Raw genomic sequence first — 20,967 nt, forward strand, 5'->3', positions numbered from 1 at the left:
GTTCGTCCTGGAAAAAAACACGTCACACACCAGGGTCGACCCAGGGAAGCTAAACGAATGCACCCAATGTTTTATACCATCAACCTCTCCCCATTACTCATCACCAAGTAAGGTTTCATGCTAATAATTATTTTGAGTACTTACCACGAGTGTCCACTGCCTTTACAGGTACCTTAGGCTTCCTCCGTTCATTCCTGAATAGTGGTTCCAGCCCGCAACAATACCGGTCTTTACCACGAAGTGAAAAACTGGTCATCACAGTGTTTTGTTTTTCTTCTAGATATTTTAGGTGCCGTGTAGATTCTTAAAACAATTGCAGGCGAAAACTAACCCTAAAATTCCCGTTGTTCTAAGTACAGTTTCTTTATTACTTAATGTCTAATATTTTTAGCCTTTTAAAATACCATTCATATTCTTTCTTTTCAATCAAGCGTCCCTGATAGAGTTTGCAACAGTCACAGCATTTAGTTGCAGCTTCGGGAGGGAACCGAACCCCAAGGAGAACGGCATTATACGGTGGGTCATGCCGTTAAATCACCGCCTTCGATGCCAGTGTACCAGCATCTACCCTGGGGGCATGAACACGTATACACCCGAGAGAGGGTTTGATCCGTTTTACACCGATCACCCTCTCTTCACAGACCTCGATGTTGAAATATTCAACTACTTTGACTGTGAAAGTGAGTAGCTTGGATACTAAATAAAATGAACACCCCCTCTATTGACCAATTTATAACACAATATTCCAAAATTGAGTTAGTAATTTACTCTCGGTAGTTGGAAAATGGACGGAAAACAAAATTACGATGATTACGTGGATCAAAGGTGGACGAAACAAAAGATGTCGAAACCGTTATTGTTCTCAAGACAGTCTTAGACTTCTATAATTATAAAAACAAACAAATAAACGCTGTCCAGGGAAATGCACAAGTCAAATTAAATGTCCTAAAACAAGATGTGCCCTCCCAGACCTTGCTCGTTAAAAACGTGTATTTATACAAACACAAAAACACAGTTGCAACTAATTATTTCAATCAATTGTTTAGGAAAATTTGGAGATGAGCTCCACTTGACGATATAAGTATACTTCTTCATAAACTGATTTTCATTATCAGTCTAAATGATGGCCTTATACTTATTGTTACTCTCAGATTGTTTCCTGACTTGTGAAAACGGAGGTACATTCACAGACGATCCCTGCCATTGTTCGTGTGAACCAAACTGGACCGGCAAAACATGTACTGGTAAGTGTAGCAAGCAAAACTTAGCCAAAGTATTGTAGAAATGTAGATGTTCTGCTGGGGGAAAAAACGACTGTTCGGTCTGCTCCAGTTCTTATCGTCGCTTTGTACAAATATCGATATAAACCACAAGGGAAACTGACTGGGTAAATTTTTAAATGATTTCTAAATTGACTAGAGATAGATTCGAACCAACGACATCCGGATTAACGTGCCGGCGCTCTACCAACAGAGCTATCTAGCCCTATATTGGCGGTCTCCTTTTTTGGTAAATATTTTTGTTTTTATAGTTGGCAGTACTCCAAAAAACATTACATACCTATTATCAGTTCTCTGATTGTTGTCTACCTATACGGAGTTACTACAGCAGTCCAGTCATTCGTCATATTTAAAAGCCACGACACGTTATTACAGTATTTACTCTAGAGAGATTATTTGTTTCAGAGTGTGCATTGACTGACTGTGAGAATGGCGGTGTGTTCGATGAAACAAACTGCACGTGTAGATGCCCGAAACAGTGGAAGGGAAATACCTGTACTAGTGAGTATGAATGTCTTTTATGTTCGATACTTTGATTTACTTTGATTTGCTAATCAATCTCCATGAATCAAGGAAGTGAACTAAGCAGAGTAATTTGATCTCGCTAACAACAGTTTAATGAGCATACTCAATTAAAGTAACACAGGGGTCACCAAAAGATACACTTTCTCTCACTCAATCCAATGAGTTAAATAAACGTTTTTTTTCGCAATCCTGGAATATTTCCTACATCGTGTTTCTAATTCCAAATAGGCACCACTTTCACCTACAAAACTACAACTTACTTTGATTTTATTCACTTGCAGACTTTCTACATTAGTCCAGTCTTTGGACGGCCTCGAAAGCACCAAATAGTTGTTCTAACACGATTACTTAATTCTTTTTTTTGTTTCAGAGTGTGCATTGACTGACTGTGGTAATGACGGTACCCGCAATGAAACAACCTGCACGTGTACATGCCAGAAAGAGTGGATGGGAAATAACTGTACTGGTGAGACTATTAATTGTACGCTAGCTCTTAATAGGACTCTTCACTGGTGCTGTACGCAGATGCTGAGTCCTACCAATTAGGGCCCGTTTCTGGGGCGGACAATTTTCAAAGCTTCATAACTCAAATCTTAACCGCAAGATGCCACTAATTTCAACAGATTCACATTTAATGGTAGCCTACATTTTTTCTAGTATGGGGGAACGAAATAGTATGGGGGAACGAAATAGTATGGGGAACGAAATAGTATGGGAGAACGAAATAGTATGAATGTATATTTAGTTTGCGGTAACACCATGTGTGTATCTACTTGCCAGGTAGAGTTGTTCTTAGGGAACTGTCTTGCTTTATTCTACTGCCGTGGAGTAGATAATCGGAGGTTCGGGAGACTTCTCAGTTCTGAAAAGAACTGTGCTCTTTAAACTATTACCAGGGCGGATGGTATAGAAATTAGACTGGACTACTACGTTAGCTTATAGGATCGTAATTAACTGTACTGCCGCGGAGTCAGTTCTGAAATTGGTCTCAACGTTTCGACTAGCTTGCTCTAGTCATCGTCAGGAGACTCAGGTTCCCTAAGAACAACTCTACCTGGTAAGTAGATACACACATGGTGTTACCGCAAACCAAATATACATTGATACCTCACCATGCAATGCCTCAAATCCTATATACGAAATAGTATGAGGAACGAAATAGTATGGGGGAATAAAATAATGTTTCGAGGTCGAAACAATATTTCGAGGGGGTGTTTTATATACACATAAAACGGAGCCAAAACCTGAGTTTCTCGGACTGTTGCACGTGATGTCTAAATTCATTTTTGTTTTCTTTCTGATTTCATTCTAGAGCCTAGATACTACGACTATCAAGACTACTACGAGGCTGTTAACCGTGAGGATGGTGTTTACACTATTTACCCATTGAAGTATCCAGAAGGCCTTGATGTATACTGTGACATGACCACCTGGCCAGGATGGATTGTAAGTTCATTTTCTATCAACGATTCCACAATGAGCTGAATGACAATTTTATGTTCTACTCGCTGAGAGTTGTCATGATCTATAGTTCAAAGAGTGTGCGATTTACAAAGGAAGTGATATCACGAAACTTAAATGTCTACCTATTCAAAAATATTTAGTCAAGTAATTGTGTTAAATTCAACATTTTGAAGACAAAACGTCAACACGTCGGCGGGCTTATACGTCATGGACAGATTACATTGAATCTGCTAATTTCTTGTCCGCAATTATTCCTAGCTATAATTAAATCCTTAATAGTCTCTTCACAAAGCATCCCATTATTTTAGTAGTTATCCGCAATTTAGAAACAATTAATGTGCACCAGGACACGTTACACGCTGAACAGACTCTTAGTTGTTTTCCTATTCACTTTTTCGTTCGTATACTGACAGCTATCAAATTGAACACATTGTGGACCCAAAACACGATATCAAAATAATGTTTTCTTTGCACACATAGGTGTTTCATTACCACTTTTACAAATGACCATACTATTTGTTTGTTAGGTTTAGTGATCGTTTTTCTGTGTTCTTGATTTTAAAGTATATTCAGCAGGGGTTTCCCAGAGGCAATTTCACCCGCGGGTGGAATGAGTACAGAGATGGCTTTGGTGACTTAACTAGTGGGAGCTTCTGGCTGGGAAATGAGAAGATCCGTCAGTTGACTGAGGGTGGCGCCGCCTCGTGGGAGATTCAAGTCAATGTCTTGGGTGCTTGGTATAAGCATCATCAGGCTGAACTCGGTAACTTTCGCCTCTCTGGTGATAACTACACCCTTCATGTTGACGGTTCAATGCAATTTGGAGACGGTAAGCAGGATCTCTCTCATTGAAGCCACCAAGCTCGTAGACGTGTTGTTATTATTACGTATAGAAACCCCTAATTGTTTTGATGACGCTTCTGCTCTATTGCTTCCCTCACCAAGTAAACATTAATTTGGAAAGCAACCGGAACATTTTATAAAAACTAAAAATGTGCAAACCTATGTTTCATTAACTCAGGTTGTGTGATTTTATCTGCAAACGGCAAGCCATTCTCAACATACGACAGAGACAACGATGGCGACGAAGGGATAAACTGTGCCGAGGAGTCGAAGGGAGGCTGGTGGTTTGATGGTTGTGATGCTGGAGGGAACGGGGGAGAGATTAATCTTAATACCGAGTTCCCAACTAGTGATTATGGATGTGTTTTGTGGAGAAGTTCGCTTAAAATCAGACGCATCGGAGAAACTCAACCACCCAAACTCTAAAACAAAGACAAATTTACTAACGCATCCTGAAGGTCGGGATTCCATGCGTTTTCATGAGGGAGCAAACCCGCTGGAACTTTAAGAAGCGATAATTTTGTAATCCAACACAAGCCCATTTAACCCATCAAGGCATCCGTCTACTTTTGGATTGCAACCAAATAAATCAACATCATAAAAGTAAAAAAGACAAGAAAAAAACAGTCTGCAAAATAATTCTTAACGTTCGATGTTTTTTTTAAACATTCATAATCATGTAAAAAGTTAATTTGTTCATCGGGAAAAGGACAACCGGTGTCGTAAGTTACAGACGTCTCTGTATTTGTCAAAAAATATTGCATACGGAGGGAGTAAATTTGTTGTTGACGACAATAATTTACATGGTTGTTTAGTTATTACTTATATCAGTTAAAATATATTTGTAAAAAGAGATGAACATAAAGACTTTTGGGGAGTGCAACTCAACATTTAAAATACTATAATATTACAAATAAAAGTAAAAGTTTTGTTTCAAACTGAGGATTATTATTATTAGTAAATCAATCAATTATTTATATTGATCTCTATAATTTTCCCATTTTATGTTAACCAAGATTTTCCCCTTTTTTAATTTTAAGGTTTGAAGGTGTGCTTAAAGTTGGTACAAATTATTCAATTTAACATTTTAACAGTTTTTTATGTTAGTCCCCATTTTTAGAACCCTTTTAAAGTCACCTGGAAGTGGTATTTTTTCAAACTAAAGCTTTTGTCACTAATATATGTGTTTTGATGAGTGGAATGTGAATAAACAGTTAACTAAGGTTTTAAAAAATCAGTTCTTATGTTATTTACAAATTTAAGAGTAGACCCGACCCGAGAGGGCGCTGTTCGTGACGTCAATCGAGGCAGACTTTGCCTGTAATGCGTAGAGTAAACACAATTGCAAAGTACATGTACAGACCAAGTCGTGAGTTTGTACGTTTAAGTGTTTTTTTCCTGCAATGCCGACCAGGTGTATTGCTGCTGAATGCAGACAAACACTTTTTGAATTGTACCAACCCACGACTTGGACGTACATGTACTTTGCACGTGTGTTAACTATACGCATTGCAGGCAAAGTCTGCCTCGATTGACGTCACAAAAGGGGTAGGCGGAGTCAGCCCCCCAAACAACTTTATATATTTTTTTAAACATATAAATCGTGACAAACAATTACTAAACAAATTGCTTTATTATTTACTTCTTTTTTTTTCAAGATGGCCGCTTAGTATTTCAATTCAAACAGGCTACCCATTCTTTAGTTTGAACCCATCGTAAACTTATTTTATACCTATTTGTTACATGAGCACCTGTGTTAACACTGGCAATAGGGTCGGATCACACTAAAATATTTGCTGGTAGGCATTCACTATTATTGTTATATGAAACAGACGGTTACACGTGTTCGTGAGCATCACGCTAGATTCGTAAAAAGCTCCTAGGCCATTTTTTTGGATAGATGACAGTATACAAAACTAGAGCAAGTTTTTTTCATTGTACATATGACATAATCTAGGCGAGCAGTCAATTTATGAATATTTTGAATATAACGAATTATATATGAAAAACAACAAAAACACAGCTAAGTATATAGTATAAAGATTAACTGAATATGAAATCAGATGCCTGGAGTGAAAAAAAAAACACCAGTTAATATTTTAGCGTAAAAAATAATGTGTTTTAATAAAGTTATATTGCTCTTTTAAGAGTTTTAGTCGTGGTCGGAAAGCGGTTATAAAAATACTTTGCACTTTTAACTGCACATTGCTTAATGAATGCACGCATTATGTGCATTATCAAGGAAGATTACCTTTAACAATAGCGTAGCCTGTGAAGTGTTAATCTTTCTAAAACGTTAGTAACAATGTAGTAACGAAGTTCTTCTGATGTTATTATCTGTTATTATTTCAACTGCTTAGAAAAACAATATTTTAAAGAAACTAGAATGGCCAAAACGTGGGACCTATTTAGTGTTTGATCCACGCTGACGAGTCGCCTCACGACTTTGTTTGGAAGGAAGGTATACCGATAAGATTTTGTTAAGACCTTGTGCACATGACTTCATTTCAGTAGGGCGCCCTCACCTAGAGGTAAAAAAGGAGGTGGTTCATTTGTCAATCCTGTGCGCCGCGCGTACAAATCTGTGCGTTTCAATTGACAGGAAAGTCGCAAAAAATGTAAAAGTATGCTAAGATATTTCAATGTAAACGTGAACACCACAAACGGTAAATGAAAACGTGTATATTCACAATTCTTGTCTCTAATGATTCAACTTTACACGAAGGCAACGGTTTAGAGTGGCGGTACCACACCTTCTGTACACGCTTCAATTTTTTATTTTTTTTATACTTTTTATGTGACTACTTAAAAGTGACATAACTTTAACTCGAATGTTGTTCTGGCCATTAGGTTTAAGAGTACCTACAAAACGTTAGGTCCGGATTTACTAAGCTAAGCTACCTAAAATACAAATAGGAGAACAGATGGCCGAAATTATTACTTGAAACCTTATTACAACTATTGAATATAAGATTGTTAAGAATAACATTAGAACGGACCCTTCCCATGAAATATGCTAACCACATTCACGCATGCGTACAGACCCTGTTGGTTGGCAAACGTCATAGAGTTGTGCACTAAGCAGACGCGCAATTGCGTCTGCGTCACGCACCCATTAGCCGTGTACAAAACAACGCGATGTTCCCTCATTTTGCCAACCAAAGCGTTAGTGGGCACGCGCTATGTGCAATTTACATAATTTCATGGGAAGGGTCTATTAAATAAGAATGTTTACTAATAGTGTAAGTAAATTTCATGCTTGTGTTCACAATATTTAAATAAAATTGCACAAAACCCAAATATTCGTGTTATAGAGTAAGTGATGTAAATCCATAAATTAGGTCAACATCTCTGGCTATGTAGATTCTGCAATTAACAACACTTGAACATCGAACCCCCCCCCCCCCCTCTTTATAGTTTCGCGTGAACAGAAGACATCTTCTATACACAAGTTCCGGAGTTTATTGTCAAGTATAGAGCACAACTAATTTCAAACCGTTATTCGGGCGGCAAGTGTCAGGCTTTTTGTTGTATGGGCAATTTGCTGGTGGCGGTAGACATAATATTTACCAGCCGCTGGCCCCGCCCAAAAAATCGTCACCAACAAAATTTAGCACGAGAAGATAGCCCTTGATAAGATGGGCTATCCGGTTATGCCAAACTGTCAACTTTAGAATTATTCTTTGGGTGACGTCATCCTTTTCACTTTTGTTTGTCTCTTTGACAGCTCTGTGTTCAAAAGTCTCGTTGTAGAGGCTGTTGAGGGCGTTCGGCGCGTCCCCGGTCATTTCCGGTCCAGAGGAGGCGCAAAGCGTCCATATAAAGCTTTGATCCGGATTCTTCTTCTAAGGTCTGTTTTTTAACAACTTTACTTTCTTTTTTTTATTACTCTAAACTCTTTTTTGGCTAAACATGGAAAAGTAGATGGAAATTTCATTGAAGGCATAGTAAAAAGGGGACCCTATTTAAACTGCATTTCTTAATTCTCCTGCTCACTTTTGTGCTTCTTTTTCAAATTACGTGGCTTATTGTTCCAATGTTAATGTTAATGAGATTATTATCAGGTTACTTTCTCAGTACTCTGTTTATTTGTTATCTTTATCCATGTAACTTTTACCCCAGGTATTTCTTTTAGAATAACGTGAATTGTTTTGCTACTCTAAACTTGTGTTTGGACCCGCACGAGAAGGATACAGAACATTTCATTTATAGGCATAGCAGAAAAGAGACCACATTCTGCATCATCAGAGTGCAGCAAACACAAATCAAAGCGCCCCCTATCGTTTGTATCCGTCAACGTTTGGAAATCAAAGGTTTTTGTTTTCTTTTTACAGCAATTCGGTATTTTGGGACTGACCATTCTCATTATTTGCCTTGCTCTTTATTGGAACCAACCTTCACTGTAGACAACGAAACGGGAACGAAACGTGGGTAGTGCTTGGGGAAAAGAGCTTCAATGTATTAATATTTTGTCAACGAACCAGCTAGAACTATGACTACACTGGTGGTGAACGGCATAGCTGCATATTAACTAGTTACTATACACACTTCATCACTGTTTTAAATATCTTTTAATAGAGTATTGGCTCTGAACATTTTATGGGAAATTAACATGGGCTGGAGGATAATAATTCAAAGAGGGCGCTATCTAAAGAAGTTTGTTTGCAGTTTGCCTTTTTGGTTGGCGTTGGGGGGGGGGGGGGCACCCGTCCGAATCTCATGCCACACCGGCTTGGTCTCGACATTTTAAACAGTATGCTTGTCTTCTCCTGAAGACGAGCAAAGCTCCAAACACACCCTTGTCACACGGAGTTGTGTGCGTTTAGATGGTTGATTTCGAGACCTCAAGTTCTAAATCTGAGGTCTCGAAATCAAGTTCGTGGAAAATTACTTCTTTTTCGGAAACTATGTCACTTCAGAGGGAGCTGTTTCTCTCAATGTTTATGCTATCAACCTCTCTCCATTACTCGTCACCAAGAAAGGTTTTATGCTAATAATTTTTTTTAAATAATTACCAATAGTGTCCACTGCCTTTAACAATTTATCCTGATTCAATGAGTACATGGCGGATAACTACAGAGTTACTAAAAATAGACGCGAAATAAACGGTCAAAACAGCGAAGTGGAAAGTTCCATAGAGTCTATTGTACGCAACTCAAATCAGCCAGGATTCTAGCTGGGGCGTTGCAGGGAAAATCCCGAATTTGTTTCTGTTCGATTTGTAATGTTTTGTCGAATAATCTAGAGTGCAAATTGCAACGCACGCCCCTTAGATCCTATTTTACGCATCGGTGGGTTTCAATTCAGAGAAATGTCAACACAAAATAGATTTGTATGGCACAGCGCTGTGTAATGAGCTTGAAGTAGAGTCGACTATTCGAAATAATAAACCCATGAACATCGTCATTTGAGTAGGGTGCCATTGTATATTGCAAATATTCTGGTAAAAATAGAAACACTTAATTTCAATAATACTACTTTGTTTGCAAACACTGACCACAATTTTATATAAGACTAACTGACTATTATATTAACCGCATTGGCACAAACGAGTTGAATGTTTACTAAGTCACATATCAAGGTTAAATTCTGTCCAAAGCGTTTTTGAAATTGGACTTTAAAACAACAAAATGCCCCTTATGTCCACTGCTTGGTGAACAATTTAAATGTATACAACAAAATCGGCACAATCAAACCAAACAACACAAGCAAAACCCAAGTTACCGCCGAAGTTATTGTGATAATGTTTCTGTGCATTGCACAGCCCATTGACGTCAGGAACTGTGATGTTTTTTTGTTGGTATCCTTTTCTTGTTTAGCCATCCGTTCAACTGAAAAGAGGTAGCATAGGTTTGTATGTATGCACTTCAAACAAGTTCACAGTCATGAGACCAACACTATTTGCAGGCAAATAGTTGTTGGTAAAATAGTGTTTACAAATAGGCCTACACGTTTTCACCAGTTGCGTTTTAGTCTGAGAAATCCTTCTTTTTGAGATTGTTGCTAGATTACAGATGGGTGGTCCTACAACGAATGGTTTGTGGTCTGCGCTGGTTATGTGTTTGCTGGTTGTGTCTTGCTTGACTCTGGCAGACTGTGTGGAACTAAGCAAGTTAGAAAGATATGGTGGAGTACTTCACAGATTACGCCGAGACGATGGTAGGTCCAACAACAAAACCTGATTGCACTGGACACCTCATTAGTAATTGTCATAGACGTCTAACTTGGTGTATCCCAGCATCTGTATAAAATAACAAACCTGTGAAAAGTTCGGCTCAATTTTGTCATCGAATTTGCGAGAGATAAAGTCCAAATTGAAGAATAACAGCCACGTCGCATAACATGTGTGCATTCGGATCCATACTACAAAGCTTTAGGTCTGATCTTTTATTATTTTAGTGAGAAATTACCCGTTTTACAAAAACTGTACTTCAGTTGAGGACGCCGTTTTCTCAAAATTGTCTTATACTATCAACATCTCTCCATTGCTCGTTACCAAGTAAGGCTGTATGCTTGCTAATAACTATGTTTTTTAGTAGTTACCAACAGTGTCAGGTGCCTTAAAATTATGCTATATTGCTCGCTTTCCATTTAAAAACATGTCTTTAAAGGTATGTGGTTCGGCAGACGTATAACTGATATATTACCATTAATACCCGTCTGATCCACAGGTTGTGATGGGGGTAGATGTCTGAACGGTGGAACATGTACACTTTGGTGGTGGGATGGATTATGTGTATGCCCCGATACACATACCGGACGCTACTGTGGTAAGCATTTTTATTTAATGTTCAAAATAGAAACAACCGCACGCTAAAGAAAGTGGTCAGATGTATATCACCCTTATTGGTTGTTTCTATATTCGAAGTTAAGACACGAGAACAAAATTGAGGTCCACATCATGGGGTACGTTCGACTAGCTTCCCTGGGTCGACCCCGCGGTGCTCACTCAGGTGAGCCCATGACAAGAGCTAATCGAGCGATCACACTCCCCCTCTCGTGGTGACGGCATGCACTACCTCGGGTCACCCCAGTGACCCACTCCGTCACAAGTAGGGCGCTTGGGGCTGACTCGGGTGAGCCCCTGGAATGACGTCAAAGCTATTCGAACGTACCGGGGGCAGACCCAGGGAAGCTAAACGAACGCACCCAAAAGTAGGACTGGAAACACAGTGTGGACTTACTAACGTCCACATAGTTTTAGTTTTACAGCATTTAAAAAGAACATTACTATTTTTAAGCGTACAGATTGAATCAAATTAATGTACATGTACACATTGAATGTAACACAGAGATGTACGGGAAAGTCGATGTTTTTCAACTACTTTTAAAAATTCTGGAGACAAGGTTGATTTTTACACTGAAGAAAGTTGTTCACTTTCATCTTTCTACTGTCGCCTAGTCGTCAACGTCAACGTACACGTAAACATATTTTCATTGTTGAGAGGGTGTTACTTTGTTTATTTTGTTTATTCGTCTTTTGTATAGCTGGAGTTTTTTTTCTCGTTTTGTATATAGGCTGTTCCTTGACAAGCCCCGCATTGTGGAACGTGCCTCCACATTCATTTATTATCGACTGTAGTCATACTTTGTGTTGATGATAATAATGTGGAAATACACGCTGCTTTGAATTGGATGAGGACATGTTTTGACCCCAATTCGTGACCAGAAATTATACAACAAGAACTATATAGAAAAGATAACCTAACATGTTTATTGGGAGATTTTGGGACGCTCGGTGGCAGCAGACTTACCCGGTAATTTTCCATTGCTTATGTTGATCTGAAGAACAAAGGGTTTACCTAGTACGTATGATGTCACTTAAAGGGACACGTTGCCTTGGATCGGGCGAGTTGGTCTCTGAAAAGCGTTTGAAACCGTTTGTTATGAAATGCATATTGGTTGGAAAGATGTTTTTAAAGACGAATTATGATCCACACAACTATGTCTCGAAATTGCGTGGTTTTCCTTTTATTTTTCGAACTAACACGGTCGGCCATTAATTTCTGGAGTCAAACATTTGACTCAACAAAATGGCGTGCCGGCGTGAAAGGAAAACCGTCCAATTTCGAGCCGTATTTGTGTGGATCATTGTATTCTACTTTAAAACACCTTTCTACCGTATGAATTTTATAACAAACGGTTACAAATGCTTTTTATAGACCAACTCGACCGATCCAAGGCAACGTGTCCACCTCCAAAAAGTCCGCCATGGGGAGTTGGGAAACAAATTGCACAATTCAGTTGATTAAATTGCACTCTTTTGTTTTGTTTGTTGGCAATTAGGATTGGAAAACCCTTGCTACGACAATCCCTGTCAAAACGGTGGAAGTTGTTTCCCTGATGTCACTGGCTTATTACCTGACGCCTTCTTTGTGTGTCTTTGTCCGGAAGGTCGGAGTGGGCTCAACTGCGAAACTGGTAACTATTCCGAACAGTCAGGTTTATTTCCTTTTTGGGTTTGAATACTGGATTCAGCTGAACAAGATCGAGCGAAGGCTGATGGTGTTCTCCCTATCCCAACATTGGCGTTCATGGTGTTCTGTAAAGTTAGCTTGATATTCGACATTGGACATTCACGTATAGGTAGTACACTGAATGTGGTTGGGATGAAGTTTATTGCACTTGCATCGCACAATTCCCGTCAAGAGTAATTTTTTTTTTTTAAAGCACTAAGTTTGGCAGATTATGCCACAGGCAATGCGCAAAAAACATGTTTCGTACAATATGTGTGCGTGACTAAGGACGTATTGTTTTGTCGAGAACCGCATAAATTAATTTGGTTTGTATATGTTATCACTAGCGGATTGTTTCGCAAAAAATACCTAACAGAAAAGCTTTCCCCTCCCCCCCCCCCCCTCCCACCCCAAAGAAACAAACCCCCAAAAAAAAAACTTTTTAAAGTTTAAATCAAAATGTTCAGGTCAAACCAGACACATGAAGGACTATAATTGCCTAGCATCTCTAATGTGTTTTTATTGCTACGAACAAGAGGGAAATCAACAAAAAAATGCACCGCCTATAATATGTGTTCATTTGGTCGATTTCGTTCATACTTTTCTTCAAGATTATCTTCAGCATAATATTAAAGTTATAATAATAATGACCAAACTGTGGCGATGGTTTGAAGGGTGAGTGGCTCTGCTGTACCCCCAACCCAGCACGACCCTTACGAATTGAAGGCATCCTACTCCGTACCTTGCCGTGCTCCAGCAGGAAGACTGTCCCTGCACCAAGTCCAGGCCATCCCCTGGGTCCCGACCAAGGCGGGCAAGTGCCCTTGGCGGTTTAGAGCCGGGCTGTCATGGCAAGTGATTACACAACCGTACCAGTCACAGCCGAGCAACAGTGAACCAGACAATACCTCGTTTCGCATGGCTACCTATCTTCATATATACTAACTCATGCTGCATTTAGACATGGCCTGTGTACATTTTGAAATGGAATGATTGGTTTTTCGTTGCACCCTATTTTAAGTGTAATTGTATTTTGTTTTTAAGTGAGTACAACATCAAGCTGTTTGACTGATTCATGCGAGAACGGTGGCACATGTTTCACCTTCGAAGATTTAATTTTTTGCGATTGTGCTCCAGGGTTTACCGGCCTCGAATGTGGTAAGGAAAAAAAAAGGGGCACCATGCCTTAATCAATCAGAAGCCTTTCCTTGACGCAGACTTCAAGAATAAGCAAAGAAACACCTTCTCTGATAATTGACCTTAACAAACTTCCCCAAAACGAAAAGGGTGAGTTACTCACTATTTTCTACTAACTCATACAACGGATTAAAGGATTTGGGTACCTTTTCAAAATGTCCATATATTTACATTAAACTTACAGGGTTTGAAGATAGTGATAGTGGAAAGCTTCCCTTCAAATATTATTTACTGAGGTGCTGTAGTTTTTGAGAAATAATGAGTAAAACAATGCCATGAAAATACGTTTGTAAATGATTCAAATAATGTTCGTCTCATGAGACGAAAATTATATTCACGACATTGTTTTACTCATTTCCCCAAACCTACAGCACCTCAGCACGTAAAGGGAAGCTTTCTACTTCAAACTGTGTAAGTTTAGTGTACATCTGTGGACATTGTGTTTTTTGTCCTACAAAAGTTAAATAGACCCTTTATGCCAAAAATTGTACTCATGTTTGGTTATTTCATGTAATTTGTTGATCATACAAAACATGAACACCATCTACGACCGTTTTGTCAGCTCTACCAATACCAAATTAAATAAAGAATTACCTGATATTAGAAGAAAAAAAATCAGCGTCAGAATAAATAACTTCAGTGTCATGAACAAACCAAGAAAATATCAAAGTCAAGAATACAAAGGCACAGTCCCCCCCCCCCCCAATTTGTTCTGAATAAAGTGTTCTTACTTAGAGCCATTGGACACTTTCTGAACAGAACAAATATTAAAAGTTCACAGATTTACAAATAACTTACAGGGTTTACAGAAGGTAATGGTGAAAGACTTCCCTTCAGTATTGTTCCATGAAATGCTTTACTTTTTGAGAAAACATTAAAACAATTATCAATAATTATCGATATCGAGAATGACGGATTTATATTAAACACATGTCATGTCACGGCGAAACGTGGGGAAACAAGGGTGGGTTTTCCCGTTATTTTCTCCCGACTCCGATGACCGATTGAGCCTAAATTTTCGCAGGTTTGTAATTATATGTAAGCTGTGATACACGAAGTGTGGGACTTTGGAAAATACTGTTTACCGATGTTGTGCCATTGCTTTAAATGTCTGTGATGATTTTCAGAACAAATTGATGCATGTTCGACTATGCTGTGTCCCGATTCCCACTTTTGTGTGAGCGATTTTGGGGTCGGCCATTGCTTGTGTATTCACGACGATGTTTGGGGCCCGGACTGTGTGATTGGTGAGTAAGTTTGTTTGTTCGTATGATTTGTTTGTCTGCTTGTCTTAATAGTGCGACAGACATGAACTTGATTGGCGCCTTTGGATTGATGATACCATCGTGCTACACAGTCAGAGTGTATTATGAAACGGATATATTTGGCTGATAGGGCAATTAGAAATAATATGTACTTAAAAAAATATATTAATGTAGACATTTTCTCAGGTTTGTTATTTTTTGCATTTGTTGGGATACACCAAGTGCGAATACTGGTATTTTTTGACAATTACCAAAAATGTCCAATGTCGATTTCACCAAACTCTTCCTAACTTAGGATTAATCTTAGGACTTAGCACGGGTTTAGTTCCGTATCCAAATACGTAGGACGAATTGAACCCATCCTAAGTTAGGACGGGTTACTCGTCCTAACTCGAGGTAGGATTTATCCTAGCGTTTCGTGAAATCGGCCACATGCCTTAACTATTTTCCATAACGGCGCCACACAACCATCACAACATTTTCAGTTTTGTATCTGATGATTTGCTTTGATTTTCATTTGCAAAAGACACCGACGGTAATAATGGATGCGCTAACGATGATCCGTGCCTGAATGGAGGAACTTGCGACGACACGACCGAGCCAGGAATCAAAGTATGCTGGTGTCCACCGGGATATGATGGATTGTATTGTGAAAATGGTACGTGATAACAGTGTGTGGCAAAATCTCCCCCCCCCCCACAAAAAAAAAAAAAAAACTAAACTATTCATGTGGCGGCATTACGCTTCCATCGTTGTTGTTTTTTTTTCTTTTTTTTGCAAGTTTACTCAAAACAAGGCTAAAAGCCACTCTTGTTCTACAGTTAGACGAATATTATTTTAAGTTGTGTTATATTTTGTTTTTGATGCAGCGGTAACGTCTAGCCTGCCTTGTAATGATCTTTATACACCATGTGCCAACGGTGGAACATGTGAGCTGTACGGGGGCAACTACTACTGTCACTGCACCACCGAGTACTCTGGTGAAAACTGCACCGAATGTAAGCAAAGATCAAATCACTCGACTTCACAAAAAAGAAAAAAAAAAAAAACGCTCAGACTGTTCTGTCATTTCAAAAAAGGTGTCAAGACTCAACTAAATCTCCAATCCAAATCTGAAACGTACAGTTTCATAATATTGTGATGACCACTAAAAAAAGGCTTATTGCCATTTTTGTCATGCTTTAGCCGTAATATAATGTTTTGTCTGAAAACAGCAATTTTGTTTTCCTCGCAAAATTAGATTTTGTATCCACAGTCATCATACAAACGTTTAGTTGCAATTTAGATAGCCTGCATTGGTACTAAGTCGTGACCCAGTAAAGCTGTCATCAACCAAATCTTATTTTATTGGGTTATACCCGTACACTAATGTGTGTTTCTGTGTACTCAGTACTTTCCAGTTTCCTGTGAAAAAAAAATTGAGGAAAAAAACCCACCCAAAACAGAAGTATCACGACTAAAACTGAGGGGAGATGGTGGTGGTGGTGGTGGGGGGGGGGGGGGGTGGATGTCCGCTGGATAGTATACATGATATAATTGCATGCGACATCGGCGCTCTATAACTGGGCTTGTTATGTTGAAAACACATTACATTGAATGACTTGTGCTTATTTTATTTTTTTATTGACAGCGATTTATTATTCACTTTGCCTTGACTATTGTGAACACGGTGGGAGTTGTTACGTTGATGAATCTGCTCCACATTGTGTCTGCACTCCAAGATGGAAAGGAAGACGGTGTTCAGTACCAGTCACCGACGCACCAGGTTTGTTGAATCAGTAAAGGGATTCATGTTTTAATTGTAGGCCTACTGACAACTGTAGAGTGTGACCCATGAACACGCAGGGTTAGATAAGTAACTGTCATACATGAAGGATACCCCGGTATCAATGAAACAGACATTAAAAACAATCATTAATTTAAAAACGCATTGAGATTAATGTGTGCTTCTCTGTCGATTTTCAGAACCAGACTGCGTTCTTCCGTGTGGTGATTATGGTTCCTGTCGTCTGGGAACCAACAGGGATCAGTATTGTTCCTGTTTGAGCGGCTGGATCGGAGACCAGTGCCAGACTAACTGTAATAATTATAGTATATGAGTAGATAGTTTTATACAGCGCACAATATTAACCTTATTAATGCGCATAATACATTGGTGCCCTGGTCTTTTGGCCAATAACAATCCTTTAATTTGTCTTAGCTTCATGTGATGGATACTAGCCCTGAGCAACCGTGGCGCCCGAAGGTTTTTTTCATACGCAATATAAAAACTACCCTCGCGTGATATACTTGGTGAAGAAATGCAATTAGAGTATAAAGCATCTTGCTCAAGGGCGCGAGTGTCATGAACGAGATTCACGAACCAACACTCCGATGACTAAACCACCAAAACTTGAATTCGTTGCTTTAAACTTCTCAGCCATGACACTCATTTACAAACAAGCACCGGCAGTTTAAACTTAAGCTGAACTTATCAATGTATAGAACACTACCCCCCCCCCCAAACAAAAAGAAAAAAAGAAAAAAAAAGAAAATGACTTAAGTTGGTTTTGAAACTTTGCATGGTGGATACGATACGGAAAGGTTAGCGGTAACATCATGTAATGACTGTCTCTAAATGAGTTAGGGTGGTTCTGAAAAGAACCGTTGCAACGCGTTAGTTTCCAATCGACGTTTCGAACAGTATGCTCTAATCGTCTTCTGGAGAAAGCTTGATCTGATGCTGTGGATGCGGATTTTAGCTTGGTGATGCACGAAGGCGGGAAATAGAGGCGGGAAATGGAGCTCGGTGATGCGTGGTAAAACTGGACCCTGCTCAGGATTCTGGGACTAGTGTGTATTGAGTGTGTGCTCACTGAATTGTGTCAGTGGAAACAAGAACAGGGGATAGTGAGGGTGTGGGGCCTATAGGTGACTAAGGGCGGGGAGTGTAGGAAGTGTGTGCTCACTGAACTGTGTCAGTAGGAACAAGCACATGGGATAGTAGGGTGTACTGTGTGGCCTAGGTGACTGATGGTATAGAAGAGCAAGTCTGAATGGTGGTGTGGGGCCTATAGGGGACTGAGGGTTTAGATGATCAAAGCAGTCTAAGTGGTGGCTGACTAATTTATATATACATGTATTTTTACTTTCGTTACAGCAGTTAGGCCTACTGCTCGTCAGGGTGGTGTGTCTTGGTTTGTTTTTGGTAAGTTTTCCAATGACGTTTATATTAAATACAAACCTTAAATAAACTTCACAGAAGTTCAGTGGGACACTTTTGACAAACCTTGACAAATCTGCGATACTATTAGCCTAGTGTTGTAAATTACACGTGTCGTACACAGGGGCCCAGGGTACTTGCTTTTCAAAGTAAGTGATTTCACTGGATACAATGATTTCATTGGATAAACGTGCAGTGACGTAAAGCTTTATGTCTGTGTTTGATTGGTCCAAGGTGACGTTTGGCAGCTGCACTGTCGACCGTCTGTATATGAATATAGGTTAAAGGACGAGGATTAATCTAGGCTAGAGAGGCCACTCTCTGGCGTTGGAGCTTCGAAGTGTGATGTCATATATTAAGGCGTTATTCTGTAGACCATGGGCCCCTGTCTTTATCCGCAAGGATAAAGCCAGATACTTGCTATTCAGATCCAGTGATTCCATTTGGTAAAATGCAATGATGAATATGCAGTGACATCACAGACCAATCAAAAACAGATATTATGGAAAGCTCACGTTCGCACATGTAATGCACTTTCATGCATTTACATATGACTACGTTTCTTTAAGTGAAATGAATCTAGGTTAAAGGTGAAAATACACCAAGGCTGGAGGCCAGTTTCTGGCGTTATTCACGAGCCTCGAGGTGTGACGTCAGATGTTAAGGCTACTTATTCTGCAGCCTTGATTAAAATTATGGGGTTCAAGGACCACGAAATGAACACAAACATGAGGGGGCTACAATATCACATGAACGGTCTTTGCATTTCGCATCACTGTTTAGAATTATATTGGCTATCTAATATTAAACAAAACAAATTAGCTCCTGAACCACACATCGGAAATTTATAATCGCTCTATCATCTGAAAGGGCTTAATGCTGCGGAGCTTTATTTACGAAAAAAAAATATATAGGCCTGGCTTTTCAATCACACTTTGATGGCATTACAAACAGTGTTTGTAATTGACAAAAATTGAATCTCTATAGTTGTTGCTGTTTTCAGTTATCATCTCTGGTGTCGTCTTTGTAGCGTTGTTTGCTCTGGGATGTCTTCTTGCTTTCTGCCAACTAGGAAGGTAAGTTAAGGCAAAGACTACCTTTGGTTTATGGTTTTTCGATTGTTTAACAATCATATTAATGCAGATAAAACCATGCAAGCTTTCTCCAGAGCATACTGATCAGAGCATACTGATCGAAACGTCGAGTTGAAACCAATGGTTCTTTTCAGAACCACCCCAACTCATTAGAGATAGTCATTACATGGTGTTACCGCAAACCTTTCCGCCATCGTATTTCCACCATGCAAAGTTTCAAATCCTACTTATTTTACATCACAAAATTTTGTCGCGTTTTTGAGATATCACTGAAAATCCGGAACGATCATGTCCAAGCAGGAAGAATAATCCCAATATAGGAACACACAATCTGAGAAAATACTCTTAATGGATTTACGTGTAGTTAATATGAACCCAAATTGTAGTTAAATTATTGTAACTTCCTCCTAATTGATTTCACTTAAGAAAATATTATTTATTATTTTTATTAGAAAACGTCAGAGGCAACAGTCTCACTCCAATGGCGTCCCTGCCGTGATCTATGATCCTCGTTTCGGAACCGAGAACGGCGGTTTCGTTCAGGTCCAAGCCAGGCCGAACCCAAGCTCGCTTCCCTCTAACGACATGTACGGCTCCAGCCCGGCAAAAGGATCAAACAAGCCAAAGTGCCACACCACTAGCAGAGTCCGGAACAATAATTACACGGATGACAGAGTAGCCCGTAACCCAGTCTCGGCCTACCAGTATGCCTACGGCGCCTCACCACCGGCAAGGAAGACGCCGCGATCGACGGTACCCCCGGAGAGTCATGAGTATGCTTACGTGAGTGGAGATTACCGGCGCAACGGTTCGCCCACTGCGACTCGACCAACTCCATCTACTGCCGCACCATCTATTGCAGCCTCGGCAGAGCACACATACCAGTCACTGTCAGAGTTCGGAGATGGCGGCCGCAGCAACAAACGTTAAAGGCACTTGTTGGTACATTTCAAAGACAAGTATTCTCATATGCATCAAATAACAAACTTGTGACACTTTGGCTCAATTCGTCATCGAGTGTGCAAGAAGAAAAATGAAAGAAAAAAAAACCACTATTGTCGCATTACTTTATGTGTTTTCAAATGCTTAATAAAAGGCTTATAAAAGGCTTCAGCTGAAGTCGGCTATGAACTCTCCATTGCCCGTTACTAAACAAGTTGTTATGCTAATAATTATCTTGAGTAACTACAGATAGTGACACCTTTGATCATTGTCAAAGACCAGACCAGTCTGTTCACTTGGTGTATCTAAACATATGCATAAAATACCAAACATGTGAAACTTTGAGCTCAATTGCGGTCGTCGAAGTTCGGAGATAATAATGGAAGAAAAAGAAAACCCTTGCTCGCACGAGCTGTGTGCTTTCAGATGTTTGATGTCGAGACCTCTTAGCTGAGGTTTCAAAATCAATTCAAATATCTTAGTGAGAAATTAAACAGCTAAAACAGCTCAACAGCTCTCCCCATTGCTCGTTACCAAGTAAGTTTTTATGCTAAAAACTATTTTGAGTAATTACAAATAAAATTCCGGTAGTTAATCCTATACAACATGATTAAATATCACCGTATTACCGATGCAAGTTCAATTTTACTCGGCGCGTACAAATAATCCGATTTTTTTTAAATGTTAATCATTAAAGGC

The 20,967-nt window shown here is 39.4% G+C and overlaps 2 protein-coding genes across 5 annotated transcripts; both read left to right on the plus strand.

Annotated features, from left to right (window-relative positions):
• Nucleotides 1-448: 448 nt before the first annotated feature.
• On the plus strand, nucleotides 449-5,259 carry LOC117290183 (fibrinogen-like protein 1). Its single transcript, XM_033771442.1, has 7 exons — nucleotides 449-680; nucleotides 1,152-1,244; nucleotides 1,686-1,781; nucleotides 2,176-2,271; nucleotides 3,118-3,251; nucleotides 3,834-4,098; nucleotides 4,291-5,259. The coding sequence occupies exons 1-7, from the start codon at nucleotides 524-526 to the stop codon at nucleotides 4,536-4,538; spliced, it is 1,089 nt and encodes a 362-aa protein (XP_033627333.1). The 5' UTR covers nucleotides 449-523; the 3' UTR covers nucleotides 4,539-5,259.
• A 4,696-nt stretch (nucleotides 5,260-9,955) lies between these two features.
• On the plus strand, nucleotides 9,956-20,608 carry LOC117290425 (delta-like protein 4). Of its 4 annotated transcripts, none has more exons than XM_033771829.1 (12): nucleotides 9,956-10,271; nucleotides 10,784-10,882; nucleotides 12,399-12,533; nucleotides 13,613-13,726; nucleotides 14,893-15,012; nucleotides 15,557-15,688; nucleotides 15,900-16,028; nucleotides 16,661-16,795; nucleotides 16,996-17,109; nucleotides 18,173-18,217; nucleotides 19,236-19,308; nucleotides 19,779-20,608. In XM_033771829.1, the coding sequence occupies exons 1-12, from the start codon at nucleotides 10,127-10,129 to the stop codon at nucleotides 20,254-20,256; spliced, it is 1,719 nt and encodes a 572-aa protein (XP_033627720.1). In that variant the 5' UTR covers nucleotides 9,956-10,126; the 3' UTR covers nucleotides 20,257-20,608. The 4 variants fall into 4 exon arrangements, with proteins under 4 accessions (XP_033627720.1, XP_033627721.1, XP_033627719.1 ...); XM_033771828.1 differs by having other exon boundaries at nucleotides 9,957-10,271; nucleotides 18,170-18,217; XM_033771830.1 differs by lacking the exon at nucleotides 13,613-13,726 and having other exon boundaries at nucleotides 18,170-18,217.
• The last annotated feature ends 359 nt before the right edge of the window (nucleotides 20,609-20,967 follow it).

The sequence above is a fragment of the Asterias rubens genome, chromosome 5 (genome assembly GCF_902459465.1).
Source record: "Asterias rubens chromosome 5, eAstRub1.3, whole genome shotgun sequence".
Lineage (NCBI taxonomy): Eukaryota > Metazoa > Echinodermata > Asteroidea > Forcipulatida > Asteriidae > Asterias > Asterias rubens.